This window comes from Hippopotamus amphibius, chromosome 4, assembly GCF_030028045.1.
Source record: "Hippopotamus amphibius kiboko isolate mHipAmp2 chromosome 4, mHipAmp2.hap2, whole genome shotgun sequence".
Lineage (NCBI taxonomy): Eukaryota > Metazoa > Chordata > Mammalia > Artiodactyla > Hippopotamidae > Hippopotamus > Hippopotamus amphibius.
Window position 1 is genome coordinate 178,338,559 of NC_080189.1, and position 17,187 is coordinate 178,355,745.

Genomic DNA, 17,187 nt, shown 5'->3' on the forward strand with positions numbered 1-17,187 from the left:
GACCAATAACTTAACCAGTGACCCGCAGCAACTGTGTAAAACGTCGTCTGTCCCTATCTGTCTCCAATTGGGTTCTACCTTAGTTGTGAAATGGAGAGTGATGGACAGGGACTATTTGGGGGAGGGGTACCGGGAAGCCAGAGGGTAGGTAGGTGGAAAGGAGGGGCAACTGTGTCCCACTGAATGGCCCTCATATAGCAAATCACAGGGTTGTTGATCTTGGTGCCTTTCTGAATCTGATGAATGGTTGGGAGGAGATGAGGGAGTCAAAGTAAACGACTGGACACTGCAACCATTCCTAATCCAGTAAAGATGTCATGGCCATTATTAAGAGTGTGAGGATTTGGAAAAGGAACTGTTTTGAAAAGTGAACTATAAGCAACTTCAGTGCCCACTCAGGTCACTGATCAAATGACAGGGAATTGAAGATGTGTCCATGGTGTCTTCTCTTCTACATCCACTTAGCGTATTCAGTGGTACCTGCAGCCGGAAGCAGGTAATACTCCCCCCATCTTATTCTTCCACTCAGGCACTTCTGCCTGCCTGGGCACCGCACCAGGGGCTGCCCAGCTTACCCCCTGATTTCTGATGCATTATCTCCTTGAGGCTGCCAACGTCCCTCCAAGACAGGTAGGAATTACCATCCCCATTTGACAGTACATCAAAAGGAAAGCTAAAGAGCTGAAGAGACTCACATGGGGTCACATCTGTGGTGTGGCAGGCAGAATTCTAAGATGCCCCCGGGATCCCCACCCCTTGGTGTACAGCCTTGTGTAACACCCTCATCTCGCGCATGGGTGAGACCTGGGAATACGATGGGACGTCGCTGTCATAGTCAGGTTATGTTACATGGCAAAGGTGCAAGGATTTTGCAGATGTAATTGAGGTCCCTAATCAGTTGACTCTGAGTCAGCTGATGTTATCCTAGGTGGGTCCAAGCCTTCCCTGGAAAGAAGGACTGAAATGGGAGAGAACTTCTCCTGCTGGCCTTGAAGCAGCAAGCCTCCAGCCCTGCACGTGCAAGGAAATGAATTTCGCCAACCACCATGTGAACCTGGAAGCACCCAGGGCCCAGATGAGACTTCAGCCCAGCTAACACCTTGACTGCAGCCTCATGAGATCTGAGCAGAGGACCCAGCTAAGCTGGTGCCCAGACTCCTGACCCACAGAAACTGATAATGAACGCATGTCATCTTGACCCATCAAATGCATGGTTATTTGCATTAATAGAAAGCAAACATGCATGGCTAGTCAGGAACTCAGGGCATCCTGCCCACCAACCTGGTAGACTTGCCCCAACATCCACACCGTGGCCATATTTCAATGTGTACTCCATCCTCATATTTAATCTACACATCAAGTATAAGCTTACTTTTAAGCTGTTCTTATTCAGCCATCTTATCCTAAAATATACTCTGAAATATACTAAAATCCACTTCTTGATTTGGCTATTACTGTGAACATTATCTAAGAGCATTCCTATAATACAAACAAAAACAAAAACAAAACCCCAACTACAATACCTTCTCTTTTTTCATTTCAAAGGCCCACAAACAGCAGCATACTTGACACCAATATGAAACTTGCTTGTTAAGCCCATAAAAATTAGTACCTTATGAGAAAAATCATACCTTTACAAACACCTGACTAAATATTTCATAAATGCAGTGCACACCAAATTCCTACAGTAGATTCACTGGATTTACAACCATCAAACTATATTAAACTTACAATATCAAGATTTATCACCTATTAAATGGAGTCTCGTTTTCGTAATATCTTGCATTTGATCCCAAAGGATCTCAAATACCTTCGACCCTTCACCAGGGCACTGCGCTGTAATTCATAACGAGGTAATCAAAACCCTCATTGTAATGCTGCCGCCACCACATTTGGGGATTAGCTCACCTATCAAGGAAAGGTAGCCAGATCTGGGAGAGAAGGCAGCTGCTCTATGGAGTGCAGAAATGGTACCAAGCTCCAGCCCTCGGGGGAAAACCACAGATGGAGAGTCAGAGGGTCTGAGCAGGCTTCTGGCCCAATGGTTTTCAAACATTAGTTTTGGCAGAAGGGCCCTTTCTTTCCACACAACGTTATGAGAAAGCTCAGTAAATAGAACAGATACAATTGGAATGGCTCTGGCTGAGACAGTAGCAGGGGTCTCATCAGCCTTCTGCAGCACACGGGGGAAGACCCTGCTTCCACTCTCGTGGCCCCTCACCTTGGCTACACATTATGATCATCTGGGCAACTTTTTTTTTTTAAATGCAGATGCCTGGGCCTCAGCCCAGACGTTCTGATTTCGGTGTGATGCTAACTCTGATTCACTGGTTTGGCTGAAGCCCCACCTTACATTTGAGGAAACTGAGACTCAGATTTGCTTAAGGAAGTACAGGTTTAAAGCTACAACCCAGAAAAATACAGCCTGCTCTGAGAATGTTTGCAGGGATGTCATTATCCACACTGACATTGTAAATCTAGGCTAAAATGTGTGAGTTAATTTTGAAGATTTATAGTGACCACTTCCCTTAAATAATTCCTCAAAAACATTCAGGGCTTTATGAACTGGCCAAATAACACGACCCACATCTTAGGCGCCTCCCTGGACCCATCATGCCAAAGAATCATGTGGTCTATTAAAAAGCCTGCAAATACCCATGGTGCTACAGAATAACAGTTACCACAGTGAGACATTCCGTGACAACTTCTACTCATCCCTCAAAACCCAGCTCAAGTATTGCCCCTTCGGTAAATGTTCCATTAATCCTCCAGCTTTCTTCCACTTTGCCCTAGTCAGTCCTTTATCAGAGGGGACACTAGATTGAAGTTATTTGGATATACACAACTGTCCTCACCATAACTTGAGCCCTGAATGCGGGGTCTGTGTTTTACTCGTTTTCAAGGATGTCAGCAGCATCTCTGCATATCTTTACTCATGCGTAAATTGGCAGTCGTAGCTCCTCTGGTATGAAATACAGGGACAGTGCTTAGAACACTAAACAGTAAATGTTATCTGTCATTGTGATCTAACCTTGGCCACACCACTCCACCTGCCACTCGATTACGTTACCTTGTTTTACTATCTTCCAGGCAATTATTCTCCAAAACTATCAGATTTCCTTCAGATGTCTTCCCTCCTACCCCCACCCAATTGGAATGTAAGCTTCCATGAATGTGAGAGGCCAAACTGACTGAATCCCATTGACTCCCGGCGCCCGGACAAGGCTTGACCATAGTGGATGGCGAAGCGACACTCGTGGATGAATGCACAGCTGATATGGAGCGAGAAAACAAGAACACGACCTTGGCTTCTAGGAATTCATGGTCCTGACCAGCCATGACTCAGATTTCTATTACGTCTGTATTCACAAGTTCCAGTTTTGTGGCTTTGAGTATTCTCAGCTGTTAGATTCTGCAGGTTGACTCCTCTACTGTACACGGAGGAGGCAGAGGCCACGGAGGTGATGGCTTGGCTGCGGTGCAGGCTCCTGGGCACCGGCTGACTGGCTCCTTTCAGCATCCTTGGTACAGGAGGGTTAAAGCTGGATCGCCCTGGGGGCGTCTGGGACTCAGGAATTCCAGATGCCTAGAAATGCTCAGACCACTAGCTGACAGTACCTCCCCTTTGTCAACAAAATTGGTTTTAGTGAGCTTTAGTTCTGGAAAGCCTCGATTTTCTATTTATAAACATAACCTCAAGTTGGAATTCTGGCTTGTTAAGGGGACTGATTCAGCCCTTTATTCCAAAATAGGTAAATACAAGTAAAAATAACCAACCACCAAACAAAACCCAAAGTGGCCTTACGGCTCTTAGAAGAACTTAAAGCTTAAACACACTTTCCCATAAAAGCAACTTGTGTCCCACTACATCTGCCCACATTGGAGCCTGGGCTTGGGAGCAAGAGGAACACTGAGAGCACAATGTCCCCTGTCGTGGTGGGAGAGCAAGACTGGCCGTCGCCTTGCTTGTCTTCACAAAACAGCGTGTGGACTGTGGCTGCACCCATTTAACAGGCCGGTCCACTGCGACCTCGCAGCAAAACCAGAACAAAGTTCAAAGCTGTGACTCTACTGTGCTACCTGCCTTCTCAAGAACCACCTTAACTCATCTCAGTCAGCTTCATGCTGAATACTCGTCACCACAGCTATATAATGCATAAATTCTGGACCAAAGAGTATCAACATGCTCGTTACAGCTCATCTTATTCCCAACATCTGTGGCAATGACTGCAGAGATGCTGTAACAGGATAGGCTGGAGACTTAGGGGAATGAGGGCAAAGGGAAATGAGAAACTACTAATACAAACACAGGGTTTTATTCCCAGAAAGTGACTACCCGTTGGTTTGGCCGCGGCCTGCCTTCCCACTGGGATGTGACAGCCTGTGACGAGGACGAGGCCTTCGTGCCCCTCACCGCCCTGCCCTCAGCGCCTGTAAGAGTACCGCATACAGATGGTGCCCCACAAATACTCCAGTGAACAGATGACTCGGAGGCCTGCTGCAAATCTGGCTCTGAGTTGCTGAGCAGTCAAAGCAAAAAGGGAAAAAAGATCAGTTACAAGATTCAGTGTCCATTCAAACCAGATCTTCAGGAAAAGCACAGGCTCTTCCAGACACTTCTCGACCAGGCTTTCAGCCCTATGTGAACCAACAGTGTCAGATGGACCAGGAGACCCACTCTTCACCCAAGACTATACACAACATTCAGGAGGACCCAGGTCCCAGTCCCCTTAGCAAAGACATTGTACAAAGCAGGGATTCTCCCCACTCTCCACTCGGCTGCCCCCTCACCCCCACCCCCCCAACCCTGCCCTTCATCAGCCTCCTGAAGAATCATTAACATGTGCAGATAGAGGGCACCCAGCACTGAGCTGAGAGCAGCACTTACTGAGGTCCTCCTGTGGTCCAGCAGCATCTGGGACCCTGAACACGTGGTGGTGGTTAGGACACAGTCCTTCCATGCCAGAGGCTCACAGACATGTGGAGGGGTGGGGCGACGGGGTGAAATGTGCTGTGAGAAGGGGAGGGGGCTGTGGTGGGGACCCGGGCTGAGGGTGGGGCTGGGTATGGAAAGATGTCCCGGGGGCGGGTACCTGGTTCTGTCTGCAAGGAAGGGGAGCACTGAATGAGTGAAAGAGGTGGGGAGAGGGCCAGGAGAGCTTTAGGCAGGCTCAGCAGCACTTAGAAAGGCCTCCCTGAGAGCTGCCGACTTGGGGTTATCGGGAAGACCACGTCCATCATCCGGAGGTGGCCGAGGTGCAGCCCTCAGGAGGCAAACATCCTGAAGCGTGTCCTGCTCTGGGACTGTCAGGGACCAAGCCCTGGGCGAGCAAAACTCATTTTAGCAGAAAATACATCCAACAGGAGCATGACTTCGTGGCTGCAAATTGCAAGTCAAGTGTAGCCAGGACCACAGGACTTGAACTCACCTATGACTGAGGACCCAAAGCGACCCAGTGATTAGAACCCTTAGGGTCCCTTCCAGTCCACCAGCCACGGGGACTGCTTGTCACCTGTACGTGTGACCTTGGGCCTGCTGGTTGACAGACCAAAGGCTGGGCTCCTGGGCACTGTCAGAGACACGGTTCACCAAACGCCCACATGCTCGGCAGGGCATATCTTCAAGTGTATGGTTCAGGATGCTGGTACCTAAAACCTGTGAAGGTGTCTGTGGTCTATTAAGTTTGGGAAATGCAGCCCTCTCTCCGAGGCCCAAGGCACTTCAGCATAATAAAGGACCAGCGAAGTCCTGCAGAGAACCCTATTTAATTGCGTATAACCCACAAATGCCAAAGCTTGGTCAATCACGGAACTTTCTTTTTGCCATATCCCATCTGTTAACATCCCTGGAATCTACTCAAGTCTCCATCTCAAAGGCAGATTCAGGCACTGATAGGAAAGTGGGGATGGGTGGGGAGTCGTACAATGAAAGGCAATGTTCAGAACAACAACAAAAAACTCAGGAATACGCAACATTAGTAAACAGCTCGTCAAAAATTATTCCCTGAAAATGTTATAGAAAAAAATTTCAAGACACCAACAGCACTCTAGCACTGCTACATCACCTGATACCTTCTTAGTTAGATTCGAGGTTACGCACACACCAACCACCATACCCAGTCCCCCCAACCCAGGAAAACTGGGAGGAGGTCACCAAGATGAGGAAACATCCTCTTTACTTTGCAGGGTGTAAATGCCATCATGGTCCACGCTTCTGTTGTGAGGCTGTGTGTGCGCGCGCACGCATGCAAAGAACACACTCTGGACTGAAGCCCAGCTTCACTAGCTCATTTTGGTCCTGTTATAATGACATCTTGCAGCATAGTGGGAGTGGCTTTACTGAGGTAAAGGGGCTTTCCTTTCTTTTCAAAATACAGTGAATAAAAAAGCAGGAGAAAAAAAGCAAAGAGGTTAAAATAAACACCTGCTTCTTGTTGGACCAGGAAGAGTGTTATTTAAAACAGGGAACCAATGGCTTCTCTTACCAAGACTACTGGCCTCAGGCATAGCTCTTAAAACAGCCACTGGGCATGTCCCTAGTTTTTCAGACTAATGTGAGCTGGGTAACAGAGTAATGGTAGGTTTTAACCCTGGCTCTCTAACAAAGACCATGAATCTTCTCAGGAGCTACTGGGGTTACATACAAAACAAAGAACAAATCCCACAATGGCCGCCCATGTTGGTCATGAGTCACCATCTGGTTTGCTTCTCCATGGGAAAAATCTATGACATACACATGCATACATTCACATATTTTAATATCCTCTTTATCCTGAAGGAGCCACATAAATTAGAGAATTATTGAATGACAGTTAAACACTCTTTTTGATTTCGGTAGACGGGTGTTCAAGGCCAGGCCCTGACTCTTACTGTGACCTCAGGTAAGTTACTTCCCTTCTCTATGCCTCATTTTTCCCATCTGCAAAATGGGGATTACAGTAACAATGAGCATTTATTATGGGCTTAGGATGCGTGCAGCCCAGTGCCCAGCATTTTACGTGAACTCTCACTGAATCTGAATGACTCTTCCTCACTGAAAAGGCAAGGACGTGAGGCTAAGGGTGGTTTAATGATTTGCCCAAAGTCACACAGTGCTGGAAACCAGACATTCTGACTCCAGGTCTCAATGTGAATCTCTATGCTCTACTTCCCTCCAAAGGCTGCCATTTCTGTAATCATGGTGAGGAGTAAATGGCATAAAATGTGTAAAACATTTAGTACAGATCAGGCACCTAATACACATTCAATAAATCTTAGCTATTATAGGTTCACAAGCCCTTCTCTGCAATCTTTGAGGCCCATGTGTCTTGCAATTCAGAATTTTTCGAGGGAATTTTCAAGGGAGTAAAAAGGCAACCTACAGAACAGAAAAACTATTTGTAAATCACAAACCTGGTAAGTTTAATATCCCAAATATATAAAGATCCCCTTAAAACTCAACAACAAAAAACAACCCAATTCAAAAATGGGCAAAGGACTTGAAGAGACTTTTCTCCAAAGAAACACACATGGCCAATAAGCACAAAACTACAATAAGATACCACCTCACACCCACTGGGATAGCTATTATCAAAAACGAAAATAAAAACAAAAGTAGGGAAGGATGTGAAGAAACTGGAATCCTTGTGAACTGGGGGTGACAATGTAAAATGGTGCAGCGCTGTGGAAAGCAGTTCGGCAGCTTCTCAAAAAAGCAAACACAGAATTTCCCGTGTGACCTAGCAATTCCACTCCAGAATACGTACGCTAAAGAACTGAAGGCAAGGATTCAAACAGGTAAGTGTACACCAGTGTTCACGGCAGCACTGTTCACAATAGCCAAAAAGTGGAAGCAACCCAAATGGCCATCAGCAAATGAACAGATAAACAAAATGCGATCTATCATACTGCAACGAAGCATTACTCAAGCCCTAAAAAGGAAGGAAATTCTGACACATGGCTGGACCCTAATAAATGAGCCAGACGCCAAAGGCCAAATATTGTCTGATCACACTTACCTCTAAGTACCTAGAATACTCAAATGCAGAGACAGAAAGCAGAATGGTGGATACCAGGCCTGGGGGAAGGAGGAGATGGAAGTTAGTGTTTAATGGGGACAGGTTTCAGTTTGGGATGAAAAGAAGTTCTGCAACTAGATGGTGGTGTTGGTTGCAGAACAATGTGAATGTGCTTAATGCCATTAAACTCTACACTTAAAAATGGCTCTGTGGTGAGTTTTATGTATAATTTACCATGAAAAGAAAAAAAGAGGAAAAAAAAAGATCCACGAGCTGTTCCCACACGGCCTTGCACACAGGTCGGGAGCACCCCTGCTGCGTGTCTAAGGTGAGGGTGCTCCCTTGCTCTGCTGTCTGGGAAGAACACCACTCTGTCCACACCTGAGCGAGCTGCAGCCAGCACCCACCATTCCATCCAACACCTGCGTTACACACTTACGGCTCCACAAAAAGAAGAAAGTTCACTTCCATCTGGATTCTTGTCATGCACAGCCTGCCCACAAGCTGATCTGCCTGGCCTGGCTGTGTTCCCTGCTCCAGCCACGGGAGGGGAGGGCGAGGGGGCAGGAAAGGGCTGTGGCTCTCAGGCTTGGCCTGAACCACGCAGTGAATTCTGGGCAGTAACACCAAAAGGCGCAAGCATGCAGCGCTCAACCAAATTCCTCAGGATTAAAACAGGAATACTTTTTCTCCTTCGGTTTAGAGAAGTCAGAGGGAGGGGAAAGGAAGAGATTAATTTAAACTCTTCTAAAGGAAAGTGGAATTTTTTTTTTCTCATTCTAAGAAACTTATACTTACCATCTTGTCCCTACAGCAAAGGCATTCCTTTTAGTGCTCGGTTTACTCAGTTATGAAAAGGTTAGGTCAAAGCTTGAAATAACAGAATTCTTTCTTAACCAATAATAATTGGAAGTGTGTCCTAAAAACCTGGAAGCTGAACATTCTGTCCACTTGACTTCAGAATAACCAAATTCACTTAAGGAATGTGTCAAATGTGTCATAAATAATCCAGGACCTGGAACACAGTCAATGTGGCAGAATTTCAGACAAACACACTGGGATTATTGAAATCTGTAAGGCGCAAGGCAATTGTGAGTAGATAACTCTACCAGTAGATGGGAAGCAGAACTTCATAAACAACATTTTATCATATTAAAGTATGCATTTTTAGATGACCATGGAATCAAAACATTTTAAAGATAATTTCTGCTACAGCAATTTAAGCTTGAATCAAAACAAGAAAAGAAAAAGACAAAAGGACACAAAGTGAACAGACCATAACTTTATTGGAGATTTACTTGGCTACAATTATTACAAAAAAACGACTAAAGGTAATTGTGACCCATAAGGTGCAGACTGCAAATTTCTGCAGCATGATTAAGTATGAATGAATTACATCATGTTCCTTAAAACAGCTGCAGCATGTGATGTAAATATTTTATTGTCAATCAAATTACATGTGTTAGTTTTACTTGATTTTAGTCATTTTCTTTCACTCTATTTACAGCAGAAAAGCCAGAAATTTCACTTCCTCTTCACCTTTGCATTTTCGCTATGTAACCTGCTGCTGCAGTGAATTCTGAGTGCATCTCTAAAATTTAAATTCTGGGTGATGTCCAAATAAAAATGGACTAGAGGAAAAAAAAAACCGACTGAAATATATTTACACATTAGTTTTGAAAGATCATTTTCACTGCTAGTGGAAAATACAATAGTCTCGATGCAAATTCCCTAGATATTGCTACTGGCGAATCCAACAACTCTTAAAATCACTTCAATATTCTTGGTCTTAAACATATCTTAAAAACTTCTCATGTACAATATAAAATAAAGAAATTTATTTGGAAAAAATTAAGTTCCTGAAAAGTAATCAGTGGTTGAAAAAATATACCTATTTAAATGTAATTAAAATAACCATATAGGTAATAAACAAGACATGAGTTTCAGTTCCGCAGCGGACACAAACTGGTTCAGGGCGCCAACAGAACTTCAGATGCAGTTGAAATGAAGATATCAAGGTCTCAGTTTGGTGGCTTAAATTTTGTGTAAAAGGATTACACATTCTAACAGAGTTAAGATAGAAAGTTTTAAATCAACTGGGCCTTAAGACTGAACTGTGGTAGGTCTGGGTCTCGACTTGTCTCTGTGCCCTGCAGTCACCGGCTTATGTCAGGTCATGACTAAGAGAGCCGACTGCTGGGTGAATAATTGTATTTATGAACTGAACCAACAGAACCAAAGTAGCCTCCGGTCCCTTGCTATTTAGGTAGGGTAATCTGAATCTTTCTGAGGGCAAACTATTATTAGGAGAGGAAAAACATTAGTATTTTAAAAGATAATTACAGGAGTGTTAGAGGTCGTTCTAAATTTAATCACTTCACATAACGTAAAAAGAGAAAAGAAAAAAAAAGTAACAAACATCTTTAAAACATAATTCAGAGTTCAGTTAACAAATCTTTGTCATACTTTCACAAACAGTAAAAATGCCACAGACAAAAATGACCTATTTAAGTTGTGCAAGTATATGACACATTGCAGGCATTACAATTATCTTTTTCAAATTCGGTAAATCAAAACAGCAGCGAGGCCAAACCACATTTTTTCCTCTCAGTTAAGCATATTTTCCTTGAAAATGAGGTAAAGCATGGTACCAAGTGCAATGCTTATCTGTGCTACATGAACAGAACAGAGGGGAAAAAAGCTATTACGAAACGCAGCATAGTCAGGACTGCTAAAAGTGTATTATAAAAAAAAATCAAAAAACATTTACAATGAAGGTTCATGCCAACTAACCTCCACACAATCATCGTAAGGAATTTCTGCAGTTGCTTTTCAAAACGCGCCTGCCCAGTCCTTCCCGCTTGTGCTGGCCGCACAGCCACACCGCCCACCGGTGGGGTTTCCAAATCACACTCGGTCTCACATGGCAATCACAGGAACAAAAGGATGACAGACGAGGTGGTAAAGCGGGGCGACAAAGAGTGATTTTTTTTCCTTAATTAATGGATGTGAAACATTTCAATAAGCTAAATGGGGGAAAGTTTACAGCATTAAAAATCAGCAGCACAAAAGCGTTCATAACCATTTCATATGTCTAACTCATAGTTTTTATTTTTTAACTTAGTAACCAGGGGATCATAGATTGCTTCAAAGCATGAGTCACAAATTAAAATCAGCTATCATCCTCCAACCAAAAGAAGAAAAAAAAAGCAATACCTAAAGTTTGCTGTTGATAAAATATTTTGAATGGTAGCAGGAAATTTGAACCCCTGAGACTGTGTGACCTAATCTTATCCAATTCTGAAGTTCTTAGTATTAACAAAAAATACTCTTCTTAAGGTTACAAAATATATTGAGGCATTTTTCTCCCAATGGGAATTGTAACTGTGAAACAAACTGATTTTGGTGCCAGGAGGCCAGAGAATCCCTTAACACTGGGATTAGTGCATTAGACAGAATGCAAGGCCCTAAGCTCCTGGCATCAGGTAGTTTATAAATTATCAAGAGATTCGTGATACAACTTTATCACAAATCACCCTCACAAGTAAAACTCATATCCAGCCTTACTGGTTAATTGTACACATTTACAGTTATATAATTCAAGAACTGCTTGGTTTTAAATTGCCAGGAGATCTTACATCGAGGTTTCTTTAAAAAACCAAATAGAAATCTAAGGTTCCAAATCAGAATTAAGTATTTTAAAAACACGTCCACCCAAATTAATTTGCTCTAAAGCTCATTTAATAATTTAGATCTCAACTGAAGATTAGGATTGGAGACAACAGATCACGGTGGAGAAGCTCAACGTCCCCTTCACTCAGGTCTCCTTAGAAAGCAGAGCTGACAGTTTTCTGTGTGCACACGCGCAGAGGTGTTTCTCTGGGGGTGGGGGTGCAGATAAAGCAAGAAGTACAGTATTCAACTGCAATTGAAACATAAACGCAGAGTCACAGGAGGCATCACGTTCAGAAGATGTGCTGGAAATTATTAGACACCTCTGCTCAGCTTTCTTGAATTTCAAGCATAATTAATGGGGCAAATTGCAGCAAAACTCTACTGGTATGTTGGTGGGAGTGCAAGACTGACCCACAGCTTTTAAAAAGGTAAATTAAGAGGTATTATAGTTACAGTGCAAAAAAAATTTTTTTAATTTCAAGCATAATACATAAACATAGCACCAAACAGGGGAAAATGCATGCAAAAGAAAAGAACTGAGGTATTTAAGTGAAGAGTGCCTACAAGTCTAATTAAAGAAACTTAGGCAAATGCCTAAAAATGTCTTTTTTCTTCCTTTTCCAAAGATGGAAAACAAGGAGCTAGTTTATCTAAATTAATGGCCTAAATCACAGATGTATCAAAATTACGGCAGTTTATCGCAAACGAACTTTCGTGGCATTAACAGCACAGCTTTGGTAGGTGAAATATGCATGCAACACTGTGAAAAGTACAGTAAGAAATGTATGTGAGAAGACTAAGGGTAAGGTGCTCTGTTTTGCTTCTTTACATAAGTAACCAATCCATTATAAAATCTGCAGCATATTTTAGGTGTGATATGTCTAAAGTTTATTTTGTTAGAGCAACAGCCTACAGGGCAAAATTATTTGCCACAATTTCCATCAGTGGAACTACGCAGCAGGAGGTTTTTAGTAAAACTGGGTATTTAGCCAAAGATTACTTTTATGATAGTATTTTTAAAAAATCCATAGACTACCCATTCTGGTTTTGAAAATGTCTTCAGTACACATATGACAGAAATTCTCATATAATCCTGTCATACGTTAGGTTACAACTATACTAATGAGTTGTAAGTATCACGCTGTCTCAAGGTCTAATGCATAATAACACAAGGAAGGGAATGTAAAATGGTTTGTTCCAAAATGATCAGAAATGAAAGAATATCCATGAGGGTTTTACTTTTAAGGCAAGAACCTCTTATGCAAGACAACATGGCATGAGAAAACTAAAATGTGATTTGCCAACATGCCAGCTAATATTAATTAAAAATCTGTCCCTTACTATCAAGTGCAATAGTGACCGGGAAACATCATCTTACATGATATAACGTGGAAAGGAAAGACAACACTGGCACGCTTCTCTCGCAAACCGCATCGCTCTACTCGGCTTATCAACTACGCAGGGCCAGCACTGCCGCGCACACCAACGGGTGTCAAGGGCTCTCGACAGAACCCTGGTGGCTGTTCCAGGTTCAAGCTCCTTGGCCTCCTAACACTAAGCAAAGCCGACAGAAATTAAACTAAAATGCAACAAAACAAAACAAAAACTGTCAATAATTACTTTGAACACTTGCTAAATGTCACCGGTAAAGCACTCTCGTGATTTAAACAAAGCAGAAGTGAGGAAAGAAGACAAGATTGTGTTTGCGCAAAAAACTAAAACTACAGTTAGTTCCAAAATTTTTATACATGTTAAATGTTTTATTCTGTAATCTATCTTGTTATCAAACTGTAAATTCTGCCTTCAATTTAGTCCACTCTATCAATTCGAAATCATCCTTTTCAACTTAAATATTTTCCACCTTAATTCTGCTTTTTCTTTTTTTTTTAAATTTTAAAAAGGGGATTCAGCTGTTGGGAACCTGAGGTTGATTAGCTTTGAGGCTTCGTAGGGCTCTTCTCGCTGCTGCAGACTTGGCAATCCTGTAGCTTCGGCCGACACCTTTGAACTTCCCCTTTCCTACTACTTCCACGGTGACTCTGACCTTGCCGTCGTAAGTTCTCTCAGCCGGGCTGTAACAAGGCCAAACAGCTTGAATGAGAAGTCAGAAGTATTTATTATTATTGTCAACTGGCTCCGAGTACATAGTCTCAGGCCGAGAGTCCCCGATACAAGCTGACACCACACAAAGGAAACGTGCGTTCTGACTGCCACATGCTACCGACGGACAGGGCTACCGCCCCTTCTGTAATTCAACACCACTTTACAAAAACAAAATGGCAACTGCATAAGAGCACATCCCAGGGTAAATATTTTTCAAAATCATCAGTTGATAACATCTTTGAGAACTTTTCCCCCTTGTTTTTCAGCAAGTTAACTGTTTTCCATGCACATTTATGCTTACCTAAATTTGGCGGTTTCTGGTTCCATTTCAAGCAATTCTCGCACAGGGGAACGGGGCACATTTGCAGAAAATTTTTCTGTAATCAAAATGAAAGAATAATGTGATTAATACCTTTGAAGTTGTTTTTAATTGTGATTCTGCTTCCTTCAAATTGGGGGGCCAACCTTACCTATCAGCGGCCGCATCATAGGATAGTACACCTGCCAGACCATCTCCAGCGACATCCCACTATCCATGTAAATGGCACCAGCCAGCGACTCGAAAATATCCCCCATGGCCTTTGGAACTTCAATATCCTCTTCTTTCTCTTCATCCTCCTCAGATCTCCTAAGCTATTACAGGGAGAAAAGTGACTTGTGAGCAAAAAGGCCACTTTGAAAGGCAGTCTACAGAGATGTGCTTCTTTTCTTGGCTATGACTCTTAACTGTATCTCTAACAAGGGGAACAACATCAAACATTGATGACATGCCAACTACACTGTAATACGTTCTTCACAAACATTACCTTACCTTAAAAAAAGTTTTTCACACTTAAGAAAAATCTCCCACTTAGTATTCTATATTCAACAAAGGAAAAAAGATTACTTCAAGTAAAAACAAAAACTGGAAATAGTCAAATTTATGAAGAAATTTTTCAAATTCACTCATAATCATAGAACTGCACACTGAAACAGGTCTATCTGCTGGCGGCTTGGCAAGAAGCAGGCAGAATACTCATTAGTGCAGCGTGAGCAAGGGTGTACACTGCTTTGGGGAGTGTAAACTGCCACTTTTCTGGCAGGGAAATTCTATTTGGAAGATATTTTGCTCCAAGCTCCCCTTTCATTAAACTTAATAAATGTTCACTATGACAGAAAACCTGACACACAGGAGGTATTCAAATTAACAGAATAAAAACTTACGTATCAAACGGCTTTTAAAAGTTCATAATTCTTTGATGCAGCAATTCTGTCTCTAGGAATTCATCTTAAGGAGGTAACCGGATATTTAAGTATATTTACCACATCCAAGTTTATTAAAAACCCTCACTAAAAATATCTTAACCATCCAGTCACGAAGGACTGTTTAAATGCATTACATTATAGGCATATATTTACCAGCGTGCAGCTACTGAAAGTCATAATCCCAACTAAGAATGACTGGGGAAAGTCAACCACAATACATTAAGTGAAAAGAACAGTGTATGGTACACTATGCATGACATGATTTCAGTTTATATTTTATATATAAGTTTATGTCTATATACATTAGCAACAGAACATCACAAAATGTTAATTTTGGTTATTTGTATTTTCTAAAATACACACAACTTGTGAGAGAGAAATGAAGAGGGGACAGTAGTTTCTAAATGGACTGTTTAGCCACACAAACTTCTATATAATAGATTAATAACACCGACTACTGGAAAAACAAGATACTTACTGTTGTAGATGGGAATTTTAAAACTTATCAAGTTTAATTCTCTCCTTTTACAAATGAGGAAACTGAGGCCCAGAGAGGTGGAGAGACTTTAAGATCAAACAGTAAGTTAGAGAAGCCAGACCATGACATTCTTAATCAGTTTTTGTAACTTCAATACATACGTTTATATAAACAAAGGGAAGGAAAAGAACAAAAACTAACAAAGCCAGTATGTCCAACTGTCATCAAAAGAGAACTTTAGGCTTAGCTAATTCTTCAACTTCCAAGTTTAAATATTTCTACAGAATGAGACTAGAAATAATAATGACTATATCTGAGACAGTTCTAATTCCTGGTCTCATTGCTAGCTGTGCTCCAACACAGGCCATGACTCTTGGAAGAGGGTGCAAGGGTGAAAGGGGAGAGGACGGGCACTGCCTACTGATTCCCCTTCAGCACATCCTCCATCCTATTGTCTGTGCTTGACACTCTGCCCCGTGGCTACACCTCAAAACCCAGGCTCTTCCTTTCTCTCACAGGAAGCCAAGGAAATGCACTACTCCGTAACAAGTTTGTGCAATTAAAAAATAGCAAGGTACAAATTAAAGAAAAAATAATTAAAATGGCTACCAGAGTTATGAATGAATTCTCTGACTTCTCATAAGAAATCTACAGAAAGAAGAACAAAGGAATCAGAATGAGAAAAAGAAATGAAAGTGGTCTCCTGGGTACCCAGGTATGTGGATGAATGTTAGTGAAGGATTAGAGGAGACTGGAAAGATCTCAGCAAAACTCTTCCCTGCAAAACTTCAAAAGAGTTCACAAACACATCAGAATTAGCTTCATCACCAAAGAACCTTTGGCTGAACTTACAGTAGAAGCCTCTCAAATTCCGGTCCTTAAAAATGTAGAAGTTTGGTTTTTAAATGAGATTTTTCCTATTTCAAGTAGAAGCAAAATATACATTTGTGATGCTTACCTGAGATATCAGCAAATATTTCTGATCTATCTTAAACAAAAAGAAAGACAGAACCAACCATGCTGAGCTTTCATTACGATTAAAGCTTCTTTGGGGGCAGGGGAGCTGCACTTCTCTGGCATGCCGGAAGACCAAGTCAAGGCCTGGGAAAGCCCCTGGCTCCTTCTCACCAGAGCGAGCACAGTAGGAGTGGTCAAGTTTAAAACGCCTGCCTGAAAACTGTGACCCATTTAGTCTTCCCTGGAGAGCACAGAGCGTGCTGGGGACCACGACCCTGGCCTTCAGCGGGCTCTCTGGACGGCTATGTCGCGAACCCTAATCAGAAGGCTTATTTTAAACACTGAATTCAACATGTCTTAAAATGGCACTAACCTCAGAATCCATCCCTTGCATTTCATTCTTCTCGAGCTGAAACTGCACAAAATCATCAATGACGTGGAAGAGTTCAGGAGAAACTGCCTTAAAGTACTTGTGGTAGTCATACTTCACAGCCAACGATGCAAAGATGGTGTTGTTGACCAGAGCAGAGCGCAGGTCAGTCAGGACTCCTGGGGAGTGCTGCCGTGGGTCTTCGTAAAGGTGCTTGGTTATGAGGTAGTCCAAAATTGCATCTCCCAGGAATTCTAAGCGCTGGTAACAATCTGAGGGAAGATCCAAAGTGAAGCCATGAGAAATGTTTCTGGCAGAAATATTTTCATGATTTACAAATAATGACTCAGGTAAAGAAATGA

At 42.4% G+C, this 17,187-nt stretch overlaps 1 protein-coding gene across 1 annotated transcript in view; it reads right to left on the reverse strand.

Annotated features, from left to right (window-relative positions):
- Window positions 1-13,399: 13,399 nt before the first annotated feature.
- Window positions 13,400-17,187, reverse strand: part of DICER1 (dicer 1, ribonuclease III) — a 39,409-nt gene continuing 35,621 nt past the window's right edge. Inside the window, 4 exon segments of the mRNA XM_057733580.1 lie at window positions 13,400-13,744; window positions 14,077-14,152; window positions 14,246-14,408; window positions 16,829-17,097. Coding sequence (XP_057589563.1) covers window positions 13,579-13,744; window positions 14,077-14,152; window positions 14,246-14,408; window positions 16,829-17,097 — 674 coding nt within the window. The 3' untranslated portion in view covers window positions 13,400-13,578.